At 38.3% G+C, this 23,954-nt stretch overlaps 3 protein-coding genes and 1 long non-coding RNA gene across 4 annotated transcripts; all 4 read left to right on the top strand.

The window, feature by feature from the left end:
* The first annotated feature begins 1,916 nt into the window (after positions 1 to 1,916).
* LOC147475954 (COP1-interacting protein 7-like) lies at positions 1,917 to 9,576 on the top strand. The gene is given in 10 exon segments (XM_086581672.1): positions 1,917 to 2,216; positions 2,290 to 2,469; positions 2,563 to 2,696; positions 2,921 to 2,961; positions 3,069 to 3,121; positions 3,231 to 3,383; positions 4,775 to 5,055; positions 6,245 to 6,981; positions 6,983 to 7,981; positions 8,088 to 9,576. Coding segments are annotated over 10 exon segments (3,672 nt in total). The 5' UTR covers positions 1,917 to 2,157; the 3' UTR covers positions 9,123 to 9,576.
* A 1,193-nt stretch (positions 9,577 to 10,769) lies between these two features.
* LOC147475955 (uncharacterized) lies at positions 10,770 to 12,621 on the top strand. Its single transcript, XR_015207202.1, has 2 exons — positions 10,770 to 10,961; positions 11,680 to 12,621. It is a non-coding gene; the product is annotated as an uncharacterized LOC147475955 (long non-coding RNA).
* A 2,864-nt stretch (positions 12,622 to 15,485) lies between these two features.
* On the top strand, positions 15,486 to 17,402 carry LOC147475956 (chlorophyll a-b binding protein, chloroplastic-like). The gene has a single exon (XM_086581919.1). The coding sequence runs from the start codon at positions 16,511 to 16,513 to the stop codon at positions 17,309 to 17,311; it is 801 nt and encodes a 266-aa protein (XP_086438045.1). The 5' UTR covers positions 15,486 to 16,510; the 3' UTR covers positions 17,312 to 17,402.
* Positions 17,403 to 22,481: 5,079 nt separating this feature from the next.
* Positions 22,482 to 23,559, top strand: LOC147475957 (chlorophyll a-b binding protein, chloroplastic). The gene has a single exon (XM_086581799.1). It carries the CDS (start codon positions 22,667 to 22,669, stop codon positions 23,465 to 23,467), a length of 801 nt encoding a protein of 266 aa, XP_086437925.1. The 5' UTR covers positions 22,482 to 22,666; the 3' UTR covers positions 23,468 to 23,559.
* The last annotated feature ends 395 nt before the right edge of the window (positions 23,560 to 23,954 follow it).

A 23,954-nucleotide genomic window follows, 5' to 3' on the forward strand; every position in this document is an offset into this window, starting at 1 on the left:
ACTTTTGCTGATGATTGTCGGGTTTCAAAACCAATGCACAGATGGCATAGAGCTCAACGACACTTAATTGCAGATAGTTAGGATGTGATATTACAAACAAGGCAATTACAATTTACGACATTGAACATTTCCAATCTAGTATTGGAAGGCGAGCATATTAATGATGGGTTAGAAATACCAATAGTACATGTTAGCGACTAAATCCAAAATACGATTTAATTAATGTTTATGTGGTTAGAATTGTAATTTGGCTCTCGATACAATTTTCTTGAATTTGATGTATGGATGTATGGATGCTTGGTTTATATATATATATGTGTGTGTGTGTGTGTGTGTGTGTGTGTGGTTAAGAAAGAAGAAAAAAAACAAAAAACCCTTCAAACGGCTCGGTTGGGCCTTGTGAAACAATAAAAGAAGGCACTGACCGACCTTTTGATGTTGTTGTTCGGCGATAGTGTGTCACCTAATGTTAATCCAATAGGCTATCACAGGCTATTTGATACTAAAAATAATAAATAAAAAAAAATAAAAAAAAATAAAAGAAATAAACGGCCAAGCTGGGCCTTAATAAACAAGTTTATTTGGCATAAATTGACCTTATCAAACCGACGCACAAGACTAGGTTGGACCTTATGAACTCGCCCTACAAGGCACACATGCCTTTTGGAAGATAAATGTTTTTGTTTGGTAAATTAGTGTCATCTGTTTTTAAGCTAGTGGGCGAATCAGTGCCTCATGAATCCATCACAAAATGCATGACTGGGCCTTGTTCATTATTACTAGTATACTGCTATGCAGTGGGGGCGTGAGCGAGAGAGAGAGAGCGGAGAGGGTGAGGGAGGAGTGGAGAGGGAGAAATTGAGAGGCGTGGAGACGAAGAGGAGAGGGACGAAGAGAAGAGATGAGGAATGAGGATATACATAAACCAACCAAATGACTTTTTGTCCACATACCCCCTCGGCCTAGAACGTTCGCTCCGCTTACTTGACTAATAGGAAAAATGGCTAGCCGAGGGTTTTTGGTAGAGTATGTAGAAAGAGATAGAGACGAAGGATGGTAACTTGGGTTTTCCAGTTTCTCGGTTTTTTGTGAAGGTCGATTTCTTTTAGTGGGGGGCGATTTCTTTTAGTGAAGGTCGATTGTGCGATTTCTTTTGTGAAGGTCGATTTCTTTTGGCACTCCAATAAATGGGACTAGCACCCTTTTGACAAAAAATAAAACACAATAATGGTTATTTCATATATGTCCTTTTACACCCCACATGCCCATAGTTCTACTGCAAGCATTAGCCATCGAAGATCGCATGAAATCCACAAAGATCGGGTTGCCATGAGATCCCATATCCCATGGCGGCATTTGTCATGCATATTTTTTTTTTTTGTGTTTTTTATTTTTTTTTTCACTTCAAATTTTGCGTATTTAACACACACGACATATGGATATCTCATTTTCTTCTTTAAAATTTCTTTATACACTCCAAGAACAACTCCAACACCTTGACAAAAAAGATGTACAATCGAGCCATAATTTTACTATCTCGCGGCAAATATTTTCATATGCTATAAGAAAATTTTATGATCAAATTAATAAAGAAGAGTTTTGATAATTAATACAAGCAAAGACTCCATTTTAGTAAACAAAGTCATCTCGCGGCAACTAACTTTTTTTTACGGTGGCTATTAAAAAAAAAAAAAAAATAACAATCACTTTTCGTGGGATATGAGATCTCGCGGCAACCCAATACTGTGGATTGTACGATCCCGCGGCAGCTGCTTGCCGCTAGTATTTTTTGTGTATTTAATAGACGTCACTTCACGCTGAATATACAAAACTAAGTAAAAAGAGTGACTGTCCAACCAAGTAACCAACCAATAAATCTAAAAAAACGTAAAACTAATAATCAATCAATAAAACGTAGAGTGTGAGTGAGAAATGAAATTGTACTGTGTCGGTACATGACCCCACCACCTTTCCAAATCGTCAAACCACCATCTCTTCACTCCCTCACTCATTGTCATGTGCAAAAAAAAAAAAAAAAAAAAAAAACTCTTCATCACTTCTTGCTGTCAAAGCATCTTATGAACAAATGACTTCACCGTTACCTCATTTCCTTGTCTAAAATCTCCAACATCCCACTTTCTCTTTCTTTACACAACTATGGATTCATCAACTCGTCTTGACTATGTTCTGTTTCAACTTACCCCAACCAGAACCAGGTACTTACTTACATTCTTTGATCCAGTGCATGTGTAGTTACGTTTGTTTATGTTGTGGTATTGTACTATGTAGGTGTGATCTTGTTGTGTTTACTGGAAGTAATAAGAAAGAGAAAATAGCTTCTGGACTATTTGAGCCATTCATTACACATCTTAAATATGCAAAAGAACAGATCCCCAAGGGAGGCTATTCCATTACTTTACGACCACCTTTACCTGATTCATCTTGGTTTACTAAAGGCACTTTGGAAAGGTAATTTTTTTTTTTTTTTAAAACTGTTTGTAATGATTTAATGTATTTGAAAAAAGAATGGGAAGTTTTGAATATGTTTTTTTTTTGGTGTAGATTTGTACGGTTTGTTAGTACGCCGGAAGTGCTAGAGAGGTTTGTTACTATTGAAAATGAGATCACGCAGATTGAGAATTCGATTCAGGCAAATGAGATATTGAACAATGCTGTTACTGTGCAAACAGAAGAAGGTATACGTTTTATTATTAGTTATAGATTACTTGGCATTTTTTGGATTTATCTCGTTTTTAAGCTATTGGCCAATGGTGTTTTGGCTGATCTTAGTATGTCATTGGATACTTAATAATTTTGATCATATATTTTTCATTTATATTATTTTCTCTCATAGCTGTTGTATACTCTAACAGTAGTGAATCTATCTATCTTATGTAACTGGGATTTCATGATGCAACAGATGCTGATAGTAATGGCAACAACTCAATTGTCCCATATAAGGTATTTAACAAATTTTATTGTCGTTCAAGGTTCTGCATATTTGTTGATGTTATGTTAGATTTTAAAATCACATCAAATGTTTGCATTCGTGTGATTTGGACACTTAGCCAAAAGGTGAAGAAAAGGGAATTGATAAAGCAGTACATGAAGAGAATTCCAAGTAAACCATCTTCTCTTGCAATTGACTGCATCTTTCTTTTTTGCATTTCTCTCAATAATAATGTGTTTAATTAATTATGTGTGGACTATCAATTTGTTGCTAATTGCAGGCATCGTCTTCAACGACTTCTGGAAACTCGAAAAGCAGTTCTACGGAAGGAGCAAGCCATGGCTTATGCTCGTTCTTTTGCCGCTGGATATGACTTGGACTGTTTAGGTGATTTGCTAGCCTTTGCTGATGCCTTTGGTGCTTCCCGTCTAAGGTATGACTCTAAACAATTGATCCGGTAGTGAGTTGTGTGTTTCTACTTTCTAGTAGGCTAAGCACATGGGCAATTTTCCCAGTAAAACCCATTTTAGTTTAGTATCTATTTTCGTGTGATTTGAGCGTGACAGATAATTGTTTCCCACCCTCGAGAGCAATTTTGATGGGAAAGGTTACGTGGGAGGGAATTGAGAAACTCCTGTGGAAGAATTATTGGTTTAAGCTATCAAAGGTGGGGATAGCTGCTTTGTATGTTCCTATTTCGTGAATTTATACTAAAACGTGGGTTCCTATGGAAAATTTCAATGGGCAGTGAAACAACTGATCATTTTCTTGTCGAACAAAATTTAGAACGAAATAATGCAAAAGACTAAAAGGATGTCTCTAGTTGGCTCTTGTTCATTGTGCAATGATTTGGAATGGCATTTATATTACGAGGTCCCTGCTGTCAAGAGAGTTTTCTTAACCAATAACGAAAGGAGAAAGTGAAATCAAAGTTTTTCCTTTTCCTTTTATTTTTGTGTTTGATTATATATTGGTTTTTTTACTTATTTAAAATAAATCTGAAATGTAATATGTTTTGTACCAGATTTTGTATCCTCAAAACATCAAAGTTATTGTTATGTATTTGTCTTTCGCTTTGTTGTATCTGAGTGGGATATCTCTTCCTATGAAGTTTGACTTTATGTTTATATATATACGCATCACATTTTACTGATAAAAATAAAGTTACTGTTTCCTATTTCCGTGAGTATCTTTCCTACTATGCATGTTCTACATTTTCTCATAGTTTGCCTTCAGATGCTGACGCAATCTGGCGACTTTGCCAAGTTTCACGCTGTAATTTGTTGGACATCCATGTCCCCACTCTGGACTTTCTTTTGTACAGTTGTAATATTTTTCCGAAACTCAATTTTAGGTTTCAGAACTAGAAGATCATACATCTCTGCATTTCTAATTTATCATTTAGAGAGAACTGCCTCATCCTCTAATTGCTTGGAAGCCTGCAGAGGTGTGCTCTACTGCTCTACCTGCAAAAGACCTGTGATGTTTATTTTCTCAAATCCGAAATTGATTAGAATCGTGGAAATATTTAACTTCAGAAGTTAATAAGTTGTACATGACTTATCAAGTATTTTAAGTGTTCAACCAATTCTTTTCATGCCACTGGATTTGTGCAGGAAAAACACTTTTCTTCAGTTCTTTTGAGCTTTCTATCTGTTGTTTCAAATGTTACTCTTTTATGATTTATCACTTCATGACATGGCTTAAATGTGATTCATTTATGTTTTAAATCTGCTGTATTTTCTTACATTCTGGCAAATAGCTTGTTTGCAATTCCTTTCTCTTTCCAGGTTGATTAATTTCTAAAGTTTGTTGCTTTTGCAGGGATGCATGCATAAGTTTCAAAGAACTTTGCTATAAGAAGCATAACGATGGACTTTGGATGGATGAGTTAGCAGCAATGGAGGCCAGTGTACAGCCAGAGCTTCCATATATGGGAACATCTGGGATCATACTTACAACAGAAGCTAATAACCCCAGTCAAAGTATCGTGCAGAACTTTCAGAATGGTGGTCTCACTAAGGGACAACTAGAATCGGATGGTTCTTTAGATACTTCAGGGTCTATATCAGCCACAAGTCACACAACTTCAGATGCTAACCAAGGTATGTTACATATATATAGTTATACAGTCTTATAGGGACTACCTCAGAAAAATAACTTTCAATTCTTTCAACCATTTACAGTGATTTGTATACTGTGGAATTGGTCCCTTCCCCATAGTACTGATGCAACCTATATAAATTACAGTTTTTTAGTGACTTCTATATGACCTACATCCCAGTTGAACTTATCATAGGATTTTATACAATGGAAGACAAAAACTCTTTTCTACTTGGAAAAAGTTGATTGGATGTCTTGTCAATGAAGATTGTATTGATTGCGAATCATGAGGTTGGCAACATTGGCATGTGTGTATGTATTAGAATATGATATTCATTCATAATGTAGCTATCCTGAAACTAAGTTAATTTGTTGTAATTTTAAGTACCTCCCCCCTCTCCCTCCCTCCCTTTATTAATTTTTAAATTTGGGGTTCTAACTCAAAACCAATTGCTGATAAGTGGAGAGGTCCATGAATATTTATACTATATTTTGAAACTCTTCACATGTCTAATGTGGGACTATAGAAAACATCTCATCACGGCCCCTCACGTGTGGCATTACTTAAGCCTAACACACATGGACAACACACTTGGGTGATGTGAAGTAAATGGGCCCTTTTGGGCCAAACACAAAAACCTACTCTGCTACCATCATAAATGTGGGCTTCTGACTCAAAACCAATTGGTGATAAGTGGAGAGGCATATGAACATCTATACTCTATTGCAAAGCTTTACACATCCCATGTGGGGGACTGTAACAAACATCTCAACGTTAATTATGGAAACAGATAGGTTGAGCCGCTGAGGACATATTCTTCAAGGAGATTACGATTGACATGAAAACCTTCCAAATAAATTACCAAACTTAACTACTCTTAGAAGTGACCAACTGTCTTATTGTATGCTTTTTACTTTTGAGAATTTTATACCTGCCCTGGGTTTGATGAGCATTCTTTATTGAATACAACACTGACTTACAGTACTTCCAGACACGTTTCAGCACTTGTGATATTTTTCAGTAAATATCTGTGGAATCTATCTTTCCAATTCGTGCAAAACATGAAATATATCTCTTCTCTTTGACATGTCAAAACTTTTCTAATAAAGTGAGGCAGGTCTTGACCAGGGTTTTCTGGCTCATCTGTGCTTTGTAAGAATATCAAAGATAATAATAACTTGCTTCTGCAGGTCAGATACCTCCGACAGCTTCGCAGGCTCAATATCCCATGTCTTGGCCGAATCAGCCTCCCCAGTTTATGTACAATTTTCCGAATCAACAAATGTCACCATACCAAGGATATCCTTTTCCTGGCATGCAGATTCCTCCACAATATCAAGGAAATATGCAGTGGCCTTTAAGCAGAGAAGCGTATGCAGATGGTAACAGGGAAACAAGTCACCGTCGAAATCGGAAATCGAAAAAAGAAAGATCAACTAATGGAAAAGAATCTCAAGCTTCAGATCAAGATGAACTTACTGCATCCAGTAATTCCACTTCTGAAGGTGAGATGGACGCATATTCACAGCAGGACCAGAAGCATTCTTCAGCAGAGCAGGTACATAGAAGAAGGAACGGAAAGAAGTCCTCAAGAATGGTGGTTATCCGCAATATAAACTATATCACCTCTAAGAGAAAAGATGGAGATCAAAATAATGAATCCAACGATTCATCAGTGGATGAGGATGAGTTTATTGATGGGGATGCTCTTAAACAGAGGGTTGAGGATGCAGTTGGATCATTGGAGAAGCACAAGACCCCACGTCATTCTAAAAGAGGGGGTGGAAGCAAGACCGTTACCACTTCAAACCCGGATCTTGAGAAGGATGCATTTGCAAATACATCTGAGGGAGCCAAAACAAATGAGAATTGGGGTGCTTTCCAAAACCTTCTTTTAAGAGAGGATGAATCAGGCACTAACGATATTGGAGACAGAGCGGAGTGTAGATGTTCGAGATGAATATTTCTCAATCCAAAGCTCTGAGTCAGGACGACCTTATGCTACAAGCCATGCAGTAGAAGTGGAATCAGAGCAACGAACAAAACAACGGATGGCTGCAACAGATTTTTTTGTTGTCACTAACAGAGATGAAGTTGATGAAGGTGGTACTCATTTGAAAAATTTTGAAGGTGAAAATTTCTACTCAAGTATGAAAAAGAGGGATTGCACAGATGAGGAGTTGTTATTTTCACAGAAAAATGATGATGCCATTAGAGACGTCCAGGATACTTTTTCTGACTGCAACAATGGGTCGTCTCTGGTAAAGACACAAAGAGGAGAAGATTGGTTTATTGTTAACCAGCCTGAAAAATCAGTAGGCACATATGCAACCAGGCAGAGCTCTGTCTTCAGTGAAAATAGTAATGTAATTCAAGGTAACAGTTACCTTCAAAGTGAGAGAAAGAGTAGAAATGCTCTTGTTGACGACTCTTTCATGATTCAGGATCGACCATTGGCTGTTGATCAGCCTGAATCTCAGTGGAGAACTGATATAAGCATGGTTTCTGGCCTTACTGTAGCTCCTCAACGTGAGGATAGCATCCTAGATCCTTTGGGGGACAAGTCAGGAATGTCTGGAAACTATGAGCCAGATGACCTTTACATGGTGCTTGATCGAGGTTCAGGAGTGGTGCCTGCCGCAGCATGGGCGACAGAAATGGATTATGGAATGGATATGTCATTTACGGAAGCTGATAAACAACACTCTGGTACCAAAACAGATGATTGTAGTGCTGATCAGCCCACTGATGGTACAACTACTGAAATAAAGAGCAATGGAGTTTCTGAAACTAAACACTCGGGTCAAGACACACAGTCTAAACCCTTGCGTGGATCTCTTGGGAAGAGTAAGACTGAGATCATATCAAGAAACAAGAAACCACCCACAATGAGCAGAGTGACAATGCATAAGAGCAAATTTGAGACGGTACTGCATGGTTATTAAATAATTTACTCTAATGTGTTTCCTATAATTTACTATAGTTTGAGTAGAGTGATAATCCTTGATGCCATGACATTTTAATTGGATACAGGAAGAGGAGACGCGCAAGAGAATGGAGCAGTTGGTGATTGAACGCCAAAAGAGAATTGCTGAAAGAAGTGCAGCTAGGGGTTCTACTCCGGCTGCATCAAAAAAAGTGCCTGTAGAAAGCAAAAAAGTAGCAAATTATGTCAAAGATGACAAGCAGACTTCTCACTCCGCCACTCAAGTTACAAGGAAGTTAAGTTTGCAGAAATCAGGTAGTGTCAGTTCAGCTGTAAGTCGTCTTACATCATCTACTGCGTCATTGAAATCTACTGAGTCTAAGAAGACAAGCTCAAAGGTGAATGGTGAAGTCTCTGGAACCTTGTCACCAAATACTGTTAGGGAGGACAACAAGAAGTCAAAATTGAATGAAGCAAAATCTTCTAAGAAATTGAATGTGGTTACTTCTCCTCTCTCTGAAGTCAAAGACAAGGACCAAACTGCCCGCTCAAAAGTTGAAGTGAAGGTAGAACTACTTGCTTCACAACTGCCCATGGATGGTGTCGATATTTCAGAAGACAAGAAGCAACATAAAGGACCATCAGCAATTACTATGGCTGAACAGGATAGTATTGTTGATGTTAATAAAATCTACAGTGAGGGCCCAACTGCTATCCGGGAGTCATCTTTTCCTGTTTGTGAAAACTATGGTAAACTTGATCCCTCACAGTTGGGAAATGGAGATGTATACATAGCAACTCCAATTCTTCATGTTGAAAAAACAATTGGACATACTTCACAAATCAATGGAGTTACTACTGAATCCAGAGTAGATTCCCTGCCAGCAGAGACGAAGTATGCTCTGAAGCTTGACGAAGTACTTCGTACCGAAAATGAGAGAAGTTTGGTTTCTACTGAAATTTCTGAGGAAGAAATGACTCCTAATTGGAATGAATCAACCCCGCCTTCAATTAGTGAACTCAGTCTGGATCAAACACACTCAAGAAGGAAATGGACCAGTGAAGAAAGCTCCCCTACAACTGCAAAAGGCTTTAAGAAACTTCTTATGTTTGGTCGGAAAAAGGCACAAGTTGCGACATAGCTATCAGAGTGGATCTTTTGAAGTAGCTTATAGTTCTGTTGCAAGAACTGAAGGTTCATAGTTTTTCAATTTTTTTGTTTATAGGGCTATGCCAAGAGCATGAGACGACTCTACTCTTTGACAGGCTCCATCCGGTTGTTGCGTCAAGGCAGATGCTCTGTTGTGATTATTGGATAGCTTCTCAATAAGGCCTTTGGGGTATTCTGGCCATTTGAAGTGTGTAATATTTCTATCAAAATTCATTATTTACCCACGGAAGGATACAGCTATACTTATGGATACTTACATGATGCCTGTAGATGTTGGAGCGATAAGCATCATATATCCATATGTATTTTCCTATCTACAATCTTTTTTATGTTCTGCCGTCAATTTATTTATGTATGTAAGCCTTGTAACAAATACTGTTGTTATCTATTCTTTACCATAGCCAGTGATTCTTTTGTGTTGTAAAGTGTTTGGTTTGTTCAATTTTAATCTTTTATGTTCTGAAGTCGATTTATTTATGTCCTTGGAACAAAGATTGCCGTTATCTATTCTTTATTACAGTGTGTAGCTGGAAGTTGGGATAGACCTTGTTGATCAGTAGGCTGTATCGATGCAAAAGTGGAAGTACGATGTGGAATAAAGGGTGCAAAACTTATTTTCTTGTCAAGCTTAGGCGCTGGTAATTCGTTATTGCTGCAGATTACGTAATCAAGGTTAGCGTTAGCATGTTTAAAGGAAAGCATAAATTATTTGTCTGAGGTATCAATAAGGTCTGGTTCCCCGTGTTCTTAGGAACGAATCTATAACCCACTTGTCATGGTTTTGAACCCTGTGTTGGCATAATAAAATTTTTCTTTTGAAGTGGTTCTAGCAGTCACTATCCACACCTTTGCCTTCTTGGCACATGAATCTGTTCGAGATTGCAGAAAGCCAGAAAGTAAATAAATTCGTACAAAAAAATTCTCTTGGCCAGTTGCTTCTTAATTTCCATTAACAGTTTCGCAGATATCACAGTAAGATGTTTTGTGAATATTTTATTTGAAATATAATATGTTTCTTGGTATATCAATTTTGAACATGTATGGGTACATCTGTTGGGCTCCTCAAGAGATTGTAGTGTGGAGTTTTGCATGAAGATGTATGCTTCTTTGATGTAGATTTGGAAAAACAATTGTGTTAGTATCTAGGTTACATTGACACGGGCATGCGTGTCGGTGTCCCATACGGCGAGCAGTTGAAGATCGACACAGGAACACGGATAGGAATAATTAATTAATTTTTTAATAATTATAAATTTATTAAATTAGATGGTCTCGGACTTGTAAACTGCAGTGCTAATAAGTTAGTAGCAATAGCCAAACTTTCAACTCTTTGCCTCGTTGTATTAGGCTGCAATTCACATGTCTAAATAGAAATTATCTAGGTTACATTGACATGGATAGGTGTGTTCGAGGTAAATTACATACAATATGTGTCCGACACAGACACGGACACGTGAATACATATCTGACACAGATTTTTTTTGAAAATATGTGTCCATGTAACCTAGGTTAGTATTATCATATGTATTAAGGGGTGTGTTTGTTTACTGGCAAACTGGGCTGTCAAATGATATTTTCCCACTTAAATAGTGATTTGGTTGTGTTTGGATGCCAAAATAGGTCTTGGCAAACAAAATCTTTATTTGCCCGGAAAATGTGATTTTCCCATGAGAAGCGGGAAAATAGGATCCCCCAAATCTTTTTGCCAGTGGGAAAATACGGGTTATTTTCTCGTAAACCTTTTCAATCTGTCAAATCTTTTCCTCCCGTTTCCAAACCCAATTCTCGTAGAAGCTTTGTTGTTCACGCTGTAAGTTGATTTGTGGAAATGTGTGTTGGATTTTGAAATTTATATGGTTAAAATGGAATTTATTTGTTGATGACTTTTAGATTGCTTGTCTTTGGAATGTAAATAAATTTATATGGTTAAATTGAGATTTTTTTGTGCATAGAGATTTATAAGTTTATATTGATGAAGATGAAGACAAAGTGTACTAGCAACTGAAATGCTGAAAAGTTGATGTAATGTGTTTTGGTTAGATAGTTGGAAGAACTTAACAAATAGGATCTGGATTTGTAGCTTATAGATTATTTGATTTGTTACTATTTGGACTGAAAAATAAGTATTAAGTGTATTTAAATTGCTTGAACTTTTTATGTAATTTGTTATGAGTGCTTCAACATTCTTTCCTGGTTGTTTGACGACGCTTATTAGTTGATATATACCAGATGGTCATGATTAGTGGATAGAGATTATCATTTTTTAGATAATGTATGTTCTAGTATTCTACTGGGATTTTTAGTTAGTTTGAGAAAGTTGATGCTGCAGTTGCCTGATTGAGCTGCTAGTCACCCCAGTATCATCAGTGAGTTCACTATGCTAGATAGCAACTATATTCTTTTACACACAACCTCGTTCAATAGCTCATCTCATGGTATATACATCGCATGCTCCTTTTGAATTTTTGATGACTCAAAGGTTTGGTTTTTCTAGTCTATCATAAATCGATATTTTTTCTTGTTTGCAGAGATTATAGAAGCTTGTTTAAGTTGTTTTAATAAACACATAGTGGATCTTTAGCTCAAATGGTAGAGCACTTGGGAGTCGAAGCTTATCTTCATGTATCTCAAGGTGATTGTATCCATCTGGGATGGGCTTATAGAGCGGTTTAGCAGGAGATTGTCAAGATGGAAGGGTCGTTTTTTGTCCATGGGTGATCGGGTCATCCTTATCAAGAGCATCTTTTCGAGTCTTCCAGTGTACTATATGTCTCTATTCTATATGTCATCGATCATGAGAGATTTTTTGTGGGACGACAACGATGATAGACAAGATTTCACCTCGTGCGATGGGACAGGGTTTACAAGCCAAAAGATGATGGAGGACTGGGTATCAGAAGTCTACGGCAGTTTAATCAAGTGCTTCTTGGTAAGTGGCTTTGGAGGTTTGGGGAGGATAGAGAGAGTCTCTGGAGGAGAGTTATTATGTCTCGGTTTGGGGAAAGAAATGGGGGCTGGGAGAGCGGGCCTGTTCATACTGTTTATGGTTGCCGAATATGGAAAGGGATTCAGAAGGTCAGGAAGTTTTTCCTCAAAAACATTGGCTACAGCCTAGGCAGTGGGGATAGTATCCGCTTTTGGGAGGATGTTTGGTTGGAGGAGAGAACTCTGATGATGACGTTACCTCGGTTATATGCTCTATCTGACTCAAAGAATAAACAAGTTCACTGGTTTATGCGGGAAGATAATGGTTCAATTGCTTGGAACCTTGGGATATATGGGGCTCTCTGTGACAGGGACATTGCTAGTGTGGCTGCACTTATAGGGAAGTTGGAACTCATTCCTAATGTCAGACCGGATAGAGATAAAAGACTGTGGCTCATCGACAAGAAGGGAACTTTTTCTTGTAGATCTTTTTATTCCATCCTTCATTCAACGCTTCAATGTCCAGGTATGAGAGTGTTGCATGATTTCTCAAGTCATATTATATGGTGTTCTAAAGTCCTTTCGAAAGTTGCTTTCTTTGTATGGTGTGCATCTCTAGGCAAGATTTTGACTGTGGATAATCTTAGGAAAAGGCGTATTAAAGAGATGTTTATTAATTTTCTGCCCTCTGTGTTTGAGGGTTGGTGGATAATCTTAGATGTCTTTTTTCTTGGAGTATTTGGTGTTTCTTTGTCTCAGAATCAGGTGTTTCGTGGGTATGCCCTAAGTCGGTGAAGGCTTTACTAGCATCTTGGCACTTGGATATCTATTCTCGTAAAGGGAGAGGCATATGGAATATGCTACCTTTTGCTATCTTATGGGGTCTATGGCTAGAGAGGAATAACCACATTTTTTAGGGGGTGTCTTTGCTTAGGGAGAAGGTGATGTTGACCATCAAGGCGCTACTTTGCTTCTGGATACACATTTATGATGAGTTCTGGACGATACCTTTTGAGAGTTATGTCTGTAGATGGAAGTCCATTATGCTATGAGGACTCCCATAGAGGTTTTTTGTTTTGTTTCTTTTTCTCTGGTTTCTTCCCCCTTTGGTTCTTTTCACCGTTCTTGTTTGTACGCATAAAGATATCTCATCCTTTTTATTTTAATTTTTACCGAGAGCAAAATATATATATATATATATATATATATATATAAAAAAAATATATATATATATATCTCAAGGTGATATGATGGTGGTTCAAACCCACCAAGATCCTTAATTCTACTTACCGTTGGAGATACGAGCTACCTGTGGACTGTGTGGCTTGTGTGCATGCTTCAGTTCACCTTTTGACACCACGTTTACATCATTTTCTACTGAGTTTCTTAGAAGTTAGGAGATGGTTAGCAGATGATCTATCTCAATGGGGAGTGTCAAATTTATTCTTCGTTCTTCTTTTTTCCTTTTATGGTATCTTTCAAGACCGTGCAGGTTGAAGAAGATCCGAATATTCTCTTCCAATCTTATGTTTGATCACAGGGGATTCTACCTCTCAACCGAATTCAAGACAACCTATGTATTGGAGCTCTCTTTTTAGTAATCCTTGTATTTCTAAAAATATTACACCTTTGAGAACTTATACACCCGAACTTACCAATGGAGTAGTTGTAGTACCTCAAGACCTCATTGATGAAGGCGTTGAGGAGTGGAAAGATACCTTGGTGGGGTATTTTCTAGAAAAAAAAGACTAGTTTTTCCTTATGTGAAAGTTTCACTTGTGAAAGCTTGGAAATTGAACGGTTCGATGGAGCCAACTACAGATAAAGACTTGTTTTATTTTACCTTTACTGTTGATGAGGATAGGAAGATGGCTCTAGAAGGGGGGCCAATATTTATTGCTGGGAGAATTTTCATTATCAGACCTTGGAATGTTGAGGTTGAATTGATGAGAAACAAAATCTCTACTGTTCCAGTATGGAATAAGATGTCAAATGTTTCGAAAGAGTTGTGGACGAAAAATGGATTGTGTTTTCTTATTAGTTTGGTAGCGAAACCCATGTGTATGGATGATGCCACCGCTAAAAAGCAGAGACTATCATTTGCGATGGTATGTGTTGAGATCCCATTACTCTTTCACTACCTAAAATCTGTTGTTATTGAAGTTGGTGAGTGGGAAATGAGCATTGGTGTCGAGTATCCATGGAAACCTTTTTCGTGCTCCACTTGTATAAAGTTTGGACACAATACAAACAAATGCAATAGCACTATAGTTAATACTTGGATTCCGAGAAGAAATGTAAATAGTCAGAGTAGTGATGTTGGTGTTCAGCAAACAACAACAAGGATTGGTCATCTTCCTACTCAAATGGTGGTTCAGACCATTACAAAGAATGTTACTGCGGTGCCGAACTCTCCTCTTGCAGAGTCAATACCAATAGTTTGTGTGGGTCCTTACACTGTTAGAACATAAAAAGCTGTCCATAGTAGTGGTGCTCAGGGGAATGGAATAGTGGTTGAAGAGCTCACTAATGGTGGAAATGATACTAGAACCGATCCTTCTATTGGACTTCATTTAGCACTTTATATGTCTGCTGAGATAACAACTCCTATAGTAAATAGGATTGGTGAAACTATGGATACTCCTCAATTGCAAAGAGGAACTTCAAATAACCAAAGAGATAAGGGTAATACAGTTACACCAACATAAAGTCATTAGCCTAGAGTTATTCCGATTAACCAACTGCCAAGTAGTAGAGAACGAAATATGTATGAAGGGCTAGTTGTTGGATATGAGGATGAAGATGATGATCTCTCAAATAATGAAACTGAGTTTTTTACGGATGCTGCTATAGTTGCCCCAACAATTGGTTTGCATAAGAGCTCATCAAGGTATGTAGCGCCTTCTAAGGATCAAAATCAATGGACTACTGTGAAGCCAAAAAGAAGCAAAATTATCCAAGAGCGTTCTTCAGAAGAAATATAGCCTACTCTTGCAATGATGAAGAAGGTAAAGTCACTAACGAAAACAAAAAGATGAGAAATCTTGAAGACTACACCAAAAGTTTTGGGATGATACTTTGGGACTTACTTATGTGTGTTGTGCTTGCGAATGTTTCTTTTGCAACTATGAGAAAGCACAGACTCATCTTAGAAAAGATCATGCTAAGATTGTTAAAGAAATCATGATTAGGAAGTAGGACTATTATCTCCACTTTCTTAGGTTTGATTGTAGGATGACTAGTATGTTATTTTATATATGTTAGGCTTGAAGCCTATCGATATAGTGTCTTTATGTTCCTTCTTTAAATGATCTAACTCTTAAGGAGGCTTGTAAGGTTTAACCTTTTGCAATAATATCAGGTGGGGGTCTGCCTTAACCCTAGCTTAATTTTTCAAAAAAAAAAAAAAAAATGTGTGTGTGTGTGTGTGGAGATGGTAATGTTAGTTTGCTGCTAGCAAGTGTGCGTGTGTTGTGAGTGTGTGTAGGTGGTAATATGAGTCTACTGCTAGCTAGTGTGTGTTGTGAGTGTGTGCTGGTAGCTAGCGTGTGTGTATGTGAGATTGTGAGTGTGTGCTGGTAGGTAGCTAGTGTGTGTGGTGTGTGTGTGGACATCCTCTTAATAATATCACAAGTGTTTCTGTACCGAGTTGATAGAATGGACATCCTCTTTTGTCAGTCACACATTTTCTCGCCATGTTTTGTTTTTTAAGTTGAAACTTGAAAGGGGTAAATTTTGAATTCTCTTCTTGCCTACTATGAATGTACTGGGCAGCCTTTGAAACAGAGATATCACCCTCAAACAGATCCCATTGTTGGTTTATGTAGCAGACTAGCAGTATAGGCCTCCAATGCAGCTAAGTTGATATCCGCAAATTGTCTATTTATTATAAGACCTTTATTGTAAGGAGAAAGATGGTCTGACGGTACAATTGTGATTGTTAACAAGCTAGTTACATCTACTGTGCAAACAATATGGGCTGGTAATTTCTTGTCTTATTTATTTATTTATGTCATATATCTCGTTAGCATGTGACTATGTGATGATATCACCTTACCAGACGATTGGCATAAAGGACACAAAAGCAGATATTTTAGCTTCGGTTGTGGACATCATAAATTCTATTATTGATTAAACGTCTAAGCGATAAAAGATTAAAAGGTAGAAGCAGAACCACAATAAAGATTTCGAGTGCTTCTCGTGGTATGGAGATTGTCGACTAGACAAACAAAATCAAGCTCAAACTGACACAAACCAATAAGAATAGAGATAGAGATCTCTTAAGTATTGAAGATAAGGGCCCCTTACCCTCACCGCAACTATTAATTCAGGACTACAGCAAGAGTCACAAGCATCTCTAAGCTTAACTACCATAACTAGTACTGATCTTAGTCATTCATTTATCTGAATCCTATTCTGTCTGTCTACGCCACCATGGCTGCCTCAACAATGGCTCTATCATCTCCCTCTTTAGCTGGAAAGGCAGTAAAGCTTGCACCATCAGCGTCTGAGCTACTAGGTGAAGGAAGAATCACCATGAGAAAGACGGTGGGCAAGCCCAAGCCAGTAACAGCTAGCCCATGGTATGGTCCCGATAGAGTCAAGTACTTGGGACCTTTTTCCGGTGAGTCGCCATCCTATCTAACAGGTGAATTCCCTGGTGACTACGGTTGGGACACTGCTGGCCTGTCTGCTGACCCTGAGACATTTTCCAAGAACCGTGAACTTGAGGTAATTCACTCAAGATGGGCGATGCTCGGAGCGCTCGGTTGCGTCTTCCCAGAACTACTTGCTCGCAATGGGGTCAAGTTCGGAGAGGCCGTATGGTTCAAGGCTGGTGCACAAATTTTCAGTGAGGGTGGACTGGACTACTTAGGTAACCCCAGTTTGGTTCATGCTCAAAGTATTCTAGCCATCTGGGCCACACAAGTAATCTTAATGGGTGCTGTTGAGGGCTACCGCATTGCTGGTGGACCACTCGGTGAAGTTGTCGACCCATTGTACCCTGGTGGCAGCTTTGATCCTCTAGGATTGGCCGATGATCCTGAGGCTTTTGCTGAGTTGAAGGTCAAGGAGCTTAAGAATGGGAGATTGGCTATGTTCTCCATGTTCGGATTCTTTGTTCAAGCAATTGTAACTGGCAAGGGACCTTTGGAGAACCTGGCTGACCACCTCGCCGACCCAGTAAACAACAATGCTTGGGCATTTGCCACAAACTTTGTTCCTGGCAAATGATCTGTGCCAATCTAATTTAAAGTAGCTTTTGATTCTTAATTGTGATGTATATTGTTGTGACAACGAATGAAAATGTGAATTTTGTGTGCTAGTTTTGGCCTTTGAGACTCTACTTTTATTTTAGTTTTATGCGGTCGATCAAGTACTTTCTGGGTTTCTCTTGCTAACCCAAAAATAGTGGTAAACTTCCTTGTGAAAAATGTGCTTGCTAAAAATTTCTTAAAGGAAAATGAAGTTCCCATTGAATCATTCTTGCAATTTTATTTCTTCCTACAACATACAACGCAGAGGAGACCAATATACTTTCACATCAATCCCTCCTTATCAAAGGATCCACAATGAAGACTACAATAACATTCTTACCTGGTGGCTATTTGAATGCCTCCGATCACAACAGATCCAAGAGTAGAGACCAGACTAACAGCGACCATGTCACAGTTTTGAGCTCCAATATCTTTGATAAGCCCACTGATCCCCAGCTCCAAAATTCCCTTTCCCTTCACTTCTACTCTCTGCTCTCCAACCCCAACGCCAGTAAAAGGCATGTTTATCAAACTTCCAGCAAATTGTCCTAAATCCGAACCAACTACACCATTACGCGCTTTAGCTATATAAACTTTTAATCTAATTGGACCATTGTGGGGAATCTGAATGCCATCCACGATGAGCACTTCAACTACTTCGTCGTTTTCAGACTTAGTTTGCACTTCTTTGGGTCTTGAGACTAATGTTGTAACTGTTTTCTTTACAACTAAGGGTTGATATCCAAGCTCAGATAGTGGAAATGTTTGAGAGCTTACTGGATTGGCTAAATGGCTGGTGCCATATAGACTTGTTCCAAATCCTAAGCACATGAGAACATTTCGTCTATTTATGACTTCGGGATTTTCTTGTTTGGCTTGCGTCCATGATGTAAATATTGGTTTGAGACATTTGATGGAGTAAATGGATGGTTTCAGCTTGGTGATCCAATCATTGTCGACGAGAGCCTGGTGGAGGAAAAGTGTGGAAGAGATGGTGGTACCAAATGTGAAGGCCATTAATTTTGATTATGTTAATTGGCTGCAGGGCATTAGGCACATGGATACTACAATTTCAAGTAGGTAAGGATGGAGATCTTCCTGCCAAGAACTTTTGGTTTGTTAATTTACTAGTAATATATTGTGTTAGTTTTTATTTTTTACTTTTGGGTCTTTTAGGCCACCCCAACCCCCTTTGTACTTGGGAATTAGACATACCCCCACTTTATAATGCTAAGCTCAAACAAGGCAGGGCCTCAAACTTGTCGATGAATTGCGTGAGATCAACCATAGTTTAAACTATTAGCGGAAAAAATAAAATCATAGTTTAAACCAACATCCTGCAACTTAGATATGGATCGGCACCTTGCATTGCACTATGAAGCTCGTAACATGTCGAAGTCGTGGAGACAGAACTTCTAATTATCTGGACAACTGCCAGAACTTTTTTTTTTTTTTAAACCGTGATGGGGTTGAGGCAGAACCTACTTGTTGATTAAACTTGGCAAAAAGGCAGTTTTCACATTTAGAGTTGTTGCATTTTACCACTTATCCCCAAACTTTACTTTAAGCAATTTTAACTCTGGATTTGTAAAACGTATTCAGCTCCATTTTCCCAGTACACTTCCTGTAACGCCCCAAATCTCAAACAATAACAAACCTAAAATACGTGACTTTTATAGTAAAAATTTCGGCAGAGTCTCTTCTCTATTTTCAACGTTTCATAAATATGATAACCTGTTATAACCTGAAAATTTAATAAGAATATATCCAAACCAAATATAAAACCTCATATTTCAGTCGTAAATTCAACTACTAAAAGATATACTGATTCGTAGAATCAGCCACTTAACCATCTCAACCAATGCCAATTAAGTCAAGTACTCAATCCTCGAATAAGAATAAAATTATAAATATACAAACATCCCATAAACCTTAATACACGACCTATACAATGCAACTAACATACATACATCTAAGTCCCATAACTATCAAAAGGTTTACGCCCTTAACAATAAGTACTTACTATAAAACTTTCTAAAAGAGATACAAAAGAGAAAGATACTAAAGTGTCTTGACAAGTGTCAGATCACTTAAGTACCAAACTAATATCGGTTAAACAAACTAAATAAATAAATATATATCTAATATAGCAACCGGGTAGACACAAACACAACTAGAATTAATGACACTCATAACAATAAATATCTAAGTTATAGTAAAACATTAATGACACTCATAACAATAAATATCTAAGTTATAGTAAAACTTACTCTCAGTGCCATTGCTGCGTCTGTCTATTCGTAACCGAATGACATACGTACAACATTAAATCCTAAATCACTTAATATCAGTTCTTCCAAGCAAAATACGTGAGGACTCAATATTAAACATATCACACTAAGCACGCTCTAACATATATAGTTATGAAATAAAACAACGATCAAACATCGGAAACAAAGAACTCTACGGGGTGGGTACCTACCTACAGAAGCGGTTGTGCCAAGTGGCTGCCTACGTACCCTTTTAAGGATCAAGCCATACATAGTTCTTCCATCTCATACTAATATACAAAGCTACCAAACTCAAAGAATACTAGGTCCCATACATATTCAACGCCAAGAATAAAATTTAACAATAGCCATGCACAAACAAAAACCTTAGCTATACAAGCCATAAACAACGAGCAATAATCTCCTGTACATACCATTAAAACATGAAAAACCAAACTATGAAATGATTAATACAACTAAATAAACAGCCCATCACCTATACAGCCACCACTCGACTCAAATAATTAGTCGTACCAATCAAATTGATTTTAGTGGTTAGCTACATGCATTTCAAACATGCTACACACCATATTAATAATAAAAATTATGAATTTGATATCAAGAGCTGTAAATCTATAAGTATGCAACACACAATACTCACTACATATTTCTACTCGTAGAAGTTTCAAATTCTAATTAATCTTAAGAGATTTGAGGGTATATATAACTTACCTAAACTCCTTTTGAATTAGCTCCCAATTCACTACCCAATCAAAACCTTAATTAACTTGTATCTCATGTTTTCTAGGTACCCAAGAAGCCGAATTCTATATCCCACCATTATTCAAACTCAATTGCGCCCTTAAGGGGTAAATAGAGAGCAGCGGCGAAACCCTAGATGGAACGAGATTTTCCCGAGAAGATTTCCTCCGAGAGAGAGCCTAAAAAGATCGAGAGGGAGACCGAAGACCCCCTTTTTCTATTTTTCAGCCCACCAGATAAAGCCCAAAAGTCTAAAGCCCAAAGCCCAAAGATTTGGGGTTTTACATTTCCGGCACCTGAAGAGTGATGTGGAATTATGTTTTCTTACGTGGAAAAATTAGAATTTGACACATGGCAAAATTAAAAATTCCACATCACTCCACGCCACTCTTCAAATACCGAAAATGAACTTGAAAAATAGAGCTAGATACGTTTTACAAGTCTAGGGTTAAAATTGCCTAAAGTGAAGTTTTTGGGAGGGGGGGTTATGTGGTAAAACGTGACAAGTTCGAGGGTGAAAACTATCTTTTTGCCATTAAACTTTAAAGAGTTACATACCTCCCTAAGAGTATGATCGTTAGAGGGAGAATTCTCAATACAACAACACTAGGCTTAAGCCTTACAATCATGAAAAACTCCTGAACATAGTCCATTTGGGTACACACATTTCATTATGTGTTGTTTTTTCATTTCATTACGTGAGCTCTGTTCCTTGTTTACATACTCAACCATCTCCATATTTTGCATTTCATGAGAAACCACTATAGCTTGCCCCATAGACAGTGGACCAGTTATTTCTGCCATTGCAATCTCGTCAGCGGCTTGAACCATAAAATTTGGTTCCAAAACTTGAACAGTAATTGCACTATCGACCTGAAGAGTTTCACTCTCTTCACTAGCCCCATAGCAGTACCCCCACTTTCCTTATCAGCCATATTGTTTCCCAGAACCACATCTTGCATAACATAGTTTACCCGAGTAGAGATTTCAGTAATTCCTACTCCATTTCTCTCACCCACAACTACTTTTTGCTGACTTGGCTCATCTACTTCCCTCACTATCACTGCTCTATTCTTCTGCCTCCATTTTTTCTTTTGGTTCCTTGACATATTTTCCTCAGCTAGCTGTTGTCCTTGAGGTTCCAAGTTTGACATCAGATTCGCCTACTGCCTGTGTGACCATTGCTTTGCCCTTTTGTGCCAAATCCTTTTTCAAGTGGCAGAACTTATCCTTTAAACATCATCGTGACTGCGATTACTCATCTTTTTAAAGGCATATCCGATCCTCACTACGAAATACACGAGTGATTACAAGACAATTAACTAAATACTGTTTTGTTGTATCATTGGTCCCAAATATTTGATCTCATAAAGAAAACCTCTGTTCCAGAGTTCCCTGGAGCAGTTTAAAATGAATCACTTATTCGTAAGCAGGTTCTGTGGGAGGTCAAAACACTTTTTTTTTATGCCAAACTTCTTACACCATATTTTGTTTTTAGGAAGAGAAGGGGGAATTTTGAAGTCCCTTCTGTGGGATTCCCTACTATTAATGTACTCAACACTAAGTTTTTGACAGAGAGATATCACCCTTAAACAGATCCATTTGCAGTATAGGCCAGTCGCTATGAAAACCTTACTGGTGTGCAAAAAAATTGCAGTATAGGCTGGCCTTCAATGCAGCTGAACTGATTTTTCTCTTTTACCTAATTTTTCTTTTTATCAGGTGAACATCTATCCACACAATTGTTAGAATACCATGAGAAAGATCGTCTGATGGTTGTGAACTTGTGATTGATAAACATCAAAGTTACATACACAAGCAAAATGGAGGCAGCGCAGCATGCACCACGCGTCCATGCCACCATGTCATAGATCTCATTCAGATGTGGCGATATGACCATACCAGACACTTGGGAGATGCTAGCTGATTGGTTAACAAAGAACACTCACAAAACAGATAGATTTTTTAGGTTCATATGTGAGCCTCATATTTCTATTATTGGGAAATTGTGTGGACATGAAGAGGTGGATGTGATGAGAGGAGTAAGCAGAGCCACAAGAAAGATCTTGGGTGCTTCTTAATGTATAGAAGGATTCAAAGCTCAAATAACACAAACCAATAAGAATAGAGATAGAGAGATCTTACAAGTCTCAAGGATAAGGACCACATTCAATCACCGCTACTATTAATTCAGGACTTGAGAGCAAGAGTCACAAGCATCTCTCAGCTTAGCAACCATACAAAAGAATACACTAGTACTGATCATTTCATTTCTCTAAATCCTATTCTTTTTGTTCACCATGGCTGCTTCAGCAATGGCTCTATCATCTCCCTCTTTAGCTGGAAAGGCAGTAAAGCTTGCCCCATCAGTGTCTGAGCTACTAGGTGAAGGAAGAATCACCATGAGAAAGACGGTGGGCAAGCCCAAGTCAGTATCAGCTAGCCCATGGTATGGTCCCGATAGAGTCAAGTACTTGGGACCTTTTTCCGGTGAGTCGCCATCCTATCTAACTGGTGAATTCCCTGGTGACTACGGTTGGGACACCGCTGGCCTGTCTGCTGACCCTGAGACATTCTCCAAGAACCGTGAACTTGAGGTCATTCACTCAAGATGGGCGATGCTTGGAGCGCTCGGTTGCGTCTTCCCAGAACTACTTGCTCGCAATGGGGTCAAGTTCGGAGAGGCCGTATGGTTCAAGGCTGGTGCACAAATTTTCAGTGAGGGTGGATTGGACTACTTAGGTAACCCCAGTTTGGTTCATGCTCAAAGTATTCTAGCCATTTGGGCCACACAAGTAATCTTAATGGGTGCTGTTGAGGGCTACCGCATTGCTGGTGGACCACTCGGTGAAGTCGTCGACCCATTGTACCCTGGTGGCAGCTTCGACCCTCTCGGGTTAGCCGATGATCCCGAAGCTTTTGCTGAGTTGAAGGTAAAGGAGCTTAAGAATGGAAGATTGGCTATGTTCTCCATGTTCGGATTCTTCGTTCAAGCTATTGTCACTGGCAAGGGACCTTTGGAGAACCTGGCGGACCACCTGGCTGACCCTGTTAACAACAATGCTTGGGCATTTGCCACCAACTTTGTTCCTGGCAAATGAGTACGTCCTGATCTAATTTGAAGTAGGCTTTTGGTTCTTAGCTGTGATGTAAATTGTCATGGCCTAATGAATGAAGCTGTGATTTTTGTGTACTACTCGTCTTCATTATTTTAATTCTTCTTCTGGGTTGCCCATGGTACCCAGATATAATGTTACACCCTCTCTGAAATATGTGTTTGTTAAAATTTCTCAAGCAAAATTTGATGTAGATTAAACTGGCGGAAGTTTCAATTTATCAAATCTACTCTTGAATTAAACAAAATAACTGAAACTAAAACAAATCTTTATTTCTCTCTGAAATATTCTCAATAACACAACTCCCTAGAACCCTAATTACAAACCCATTATTTATACTAATCCTAAAAACTATAAACCAATAGGAACACGACATGTGTCAACAACTAAAATAGAATAACTAAACTAGTGGGCTCACAACCCATGGGCTTGGACTCAACTAAGGGGCACCCACGTATAACACTTGATAGAC

This window comes from Coptis chinensis, chromosome 9 (genome assembly GCF_015680905.1).
Source record: "Coptis chinensis isolate HL-2020 chromosome 9, ASM1568090v1, whole genome shotgun sequence".
In the NCBI taxonomy this organism is placed as follows: Eukaryota; Viridiplantae; Streptophyta; class Magnoliopsida; order Ranunculales; family Ranunculaceae; genus Coptis; species Coptis chinensis.

Excerpts from the sequence above, each read along its gene's own strand:
- LOC147475957 (XM_086581799.1), top strand. The coding sequence starts at position 22,667 with ATGGCTGCTTCAGCAATGGCTCTATCATCTCCCTCTTTAGCTGGAAAG.
- LOC147475956 (XM_086581919.1), top strand. The coding sequence starts at position 16,511 with ATGGCTGCCTCAACAATGGCTCTATCATCTCCCTCTTTAGCTGGAAAG.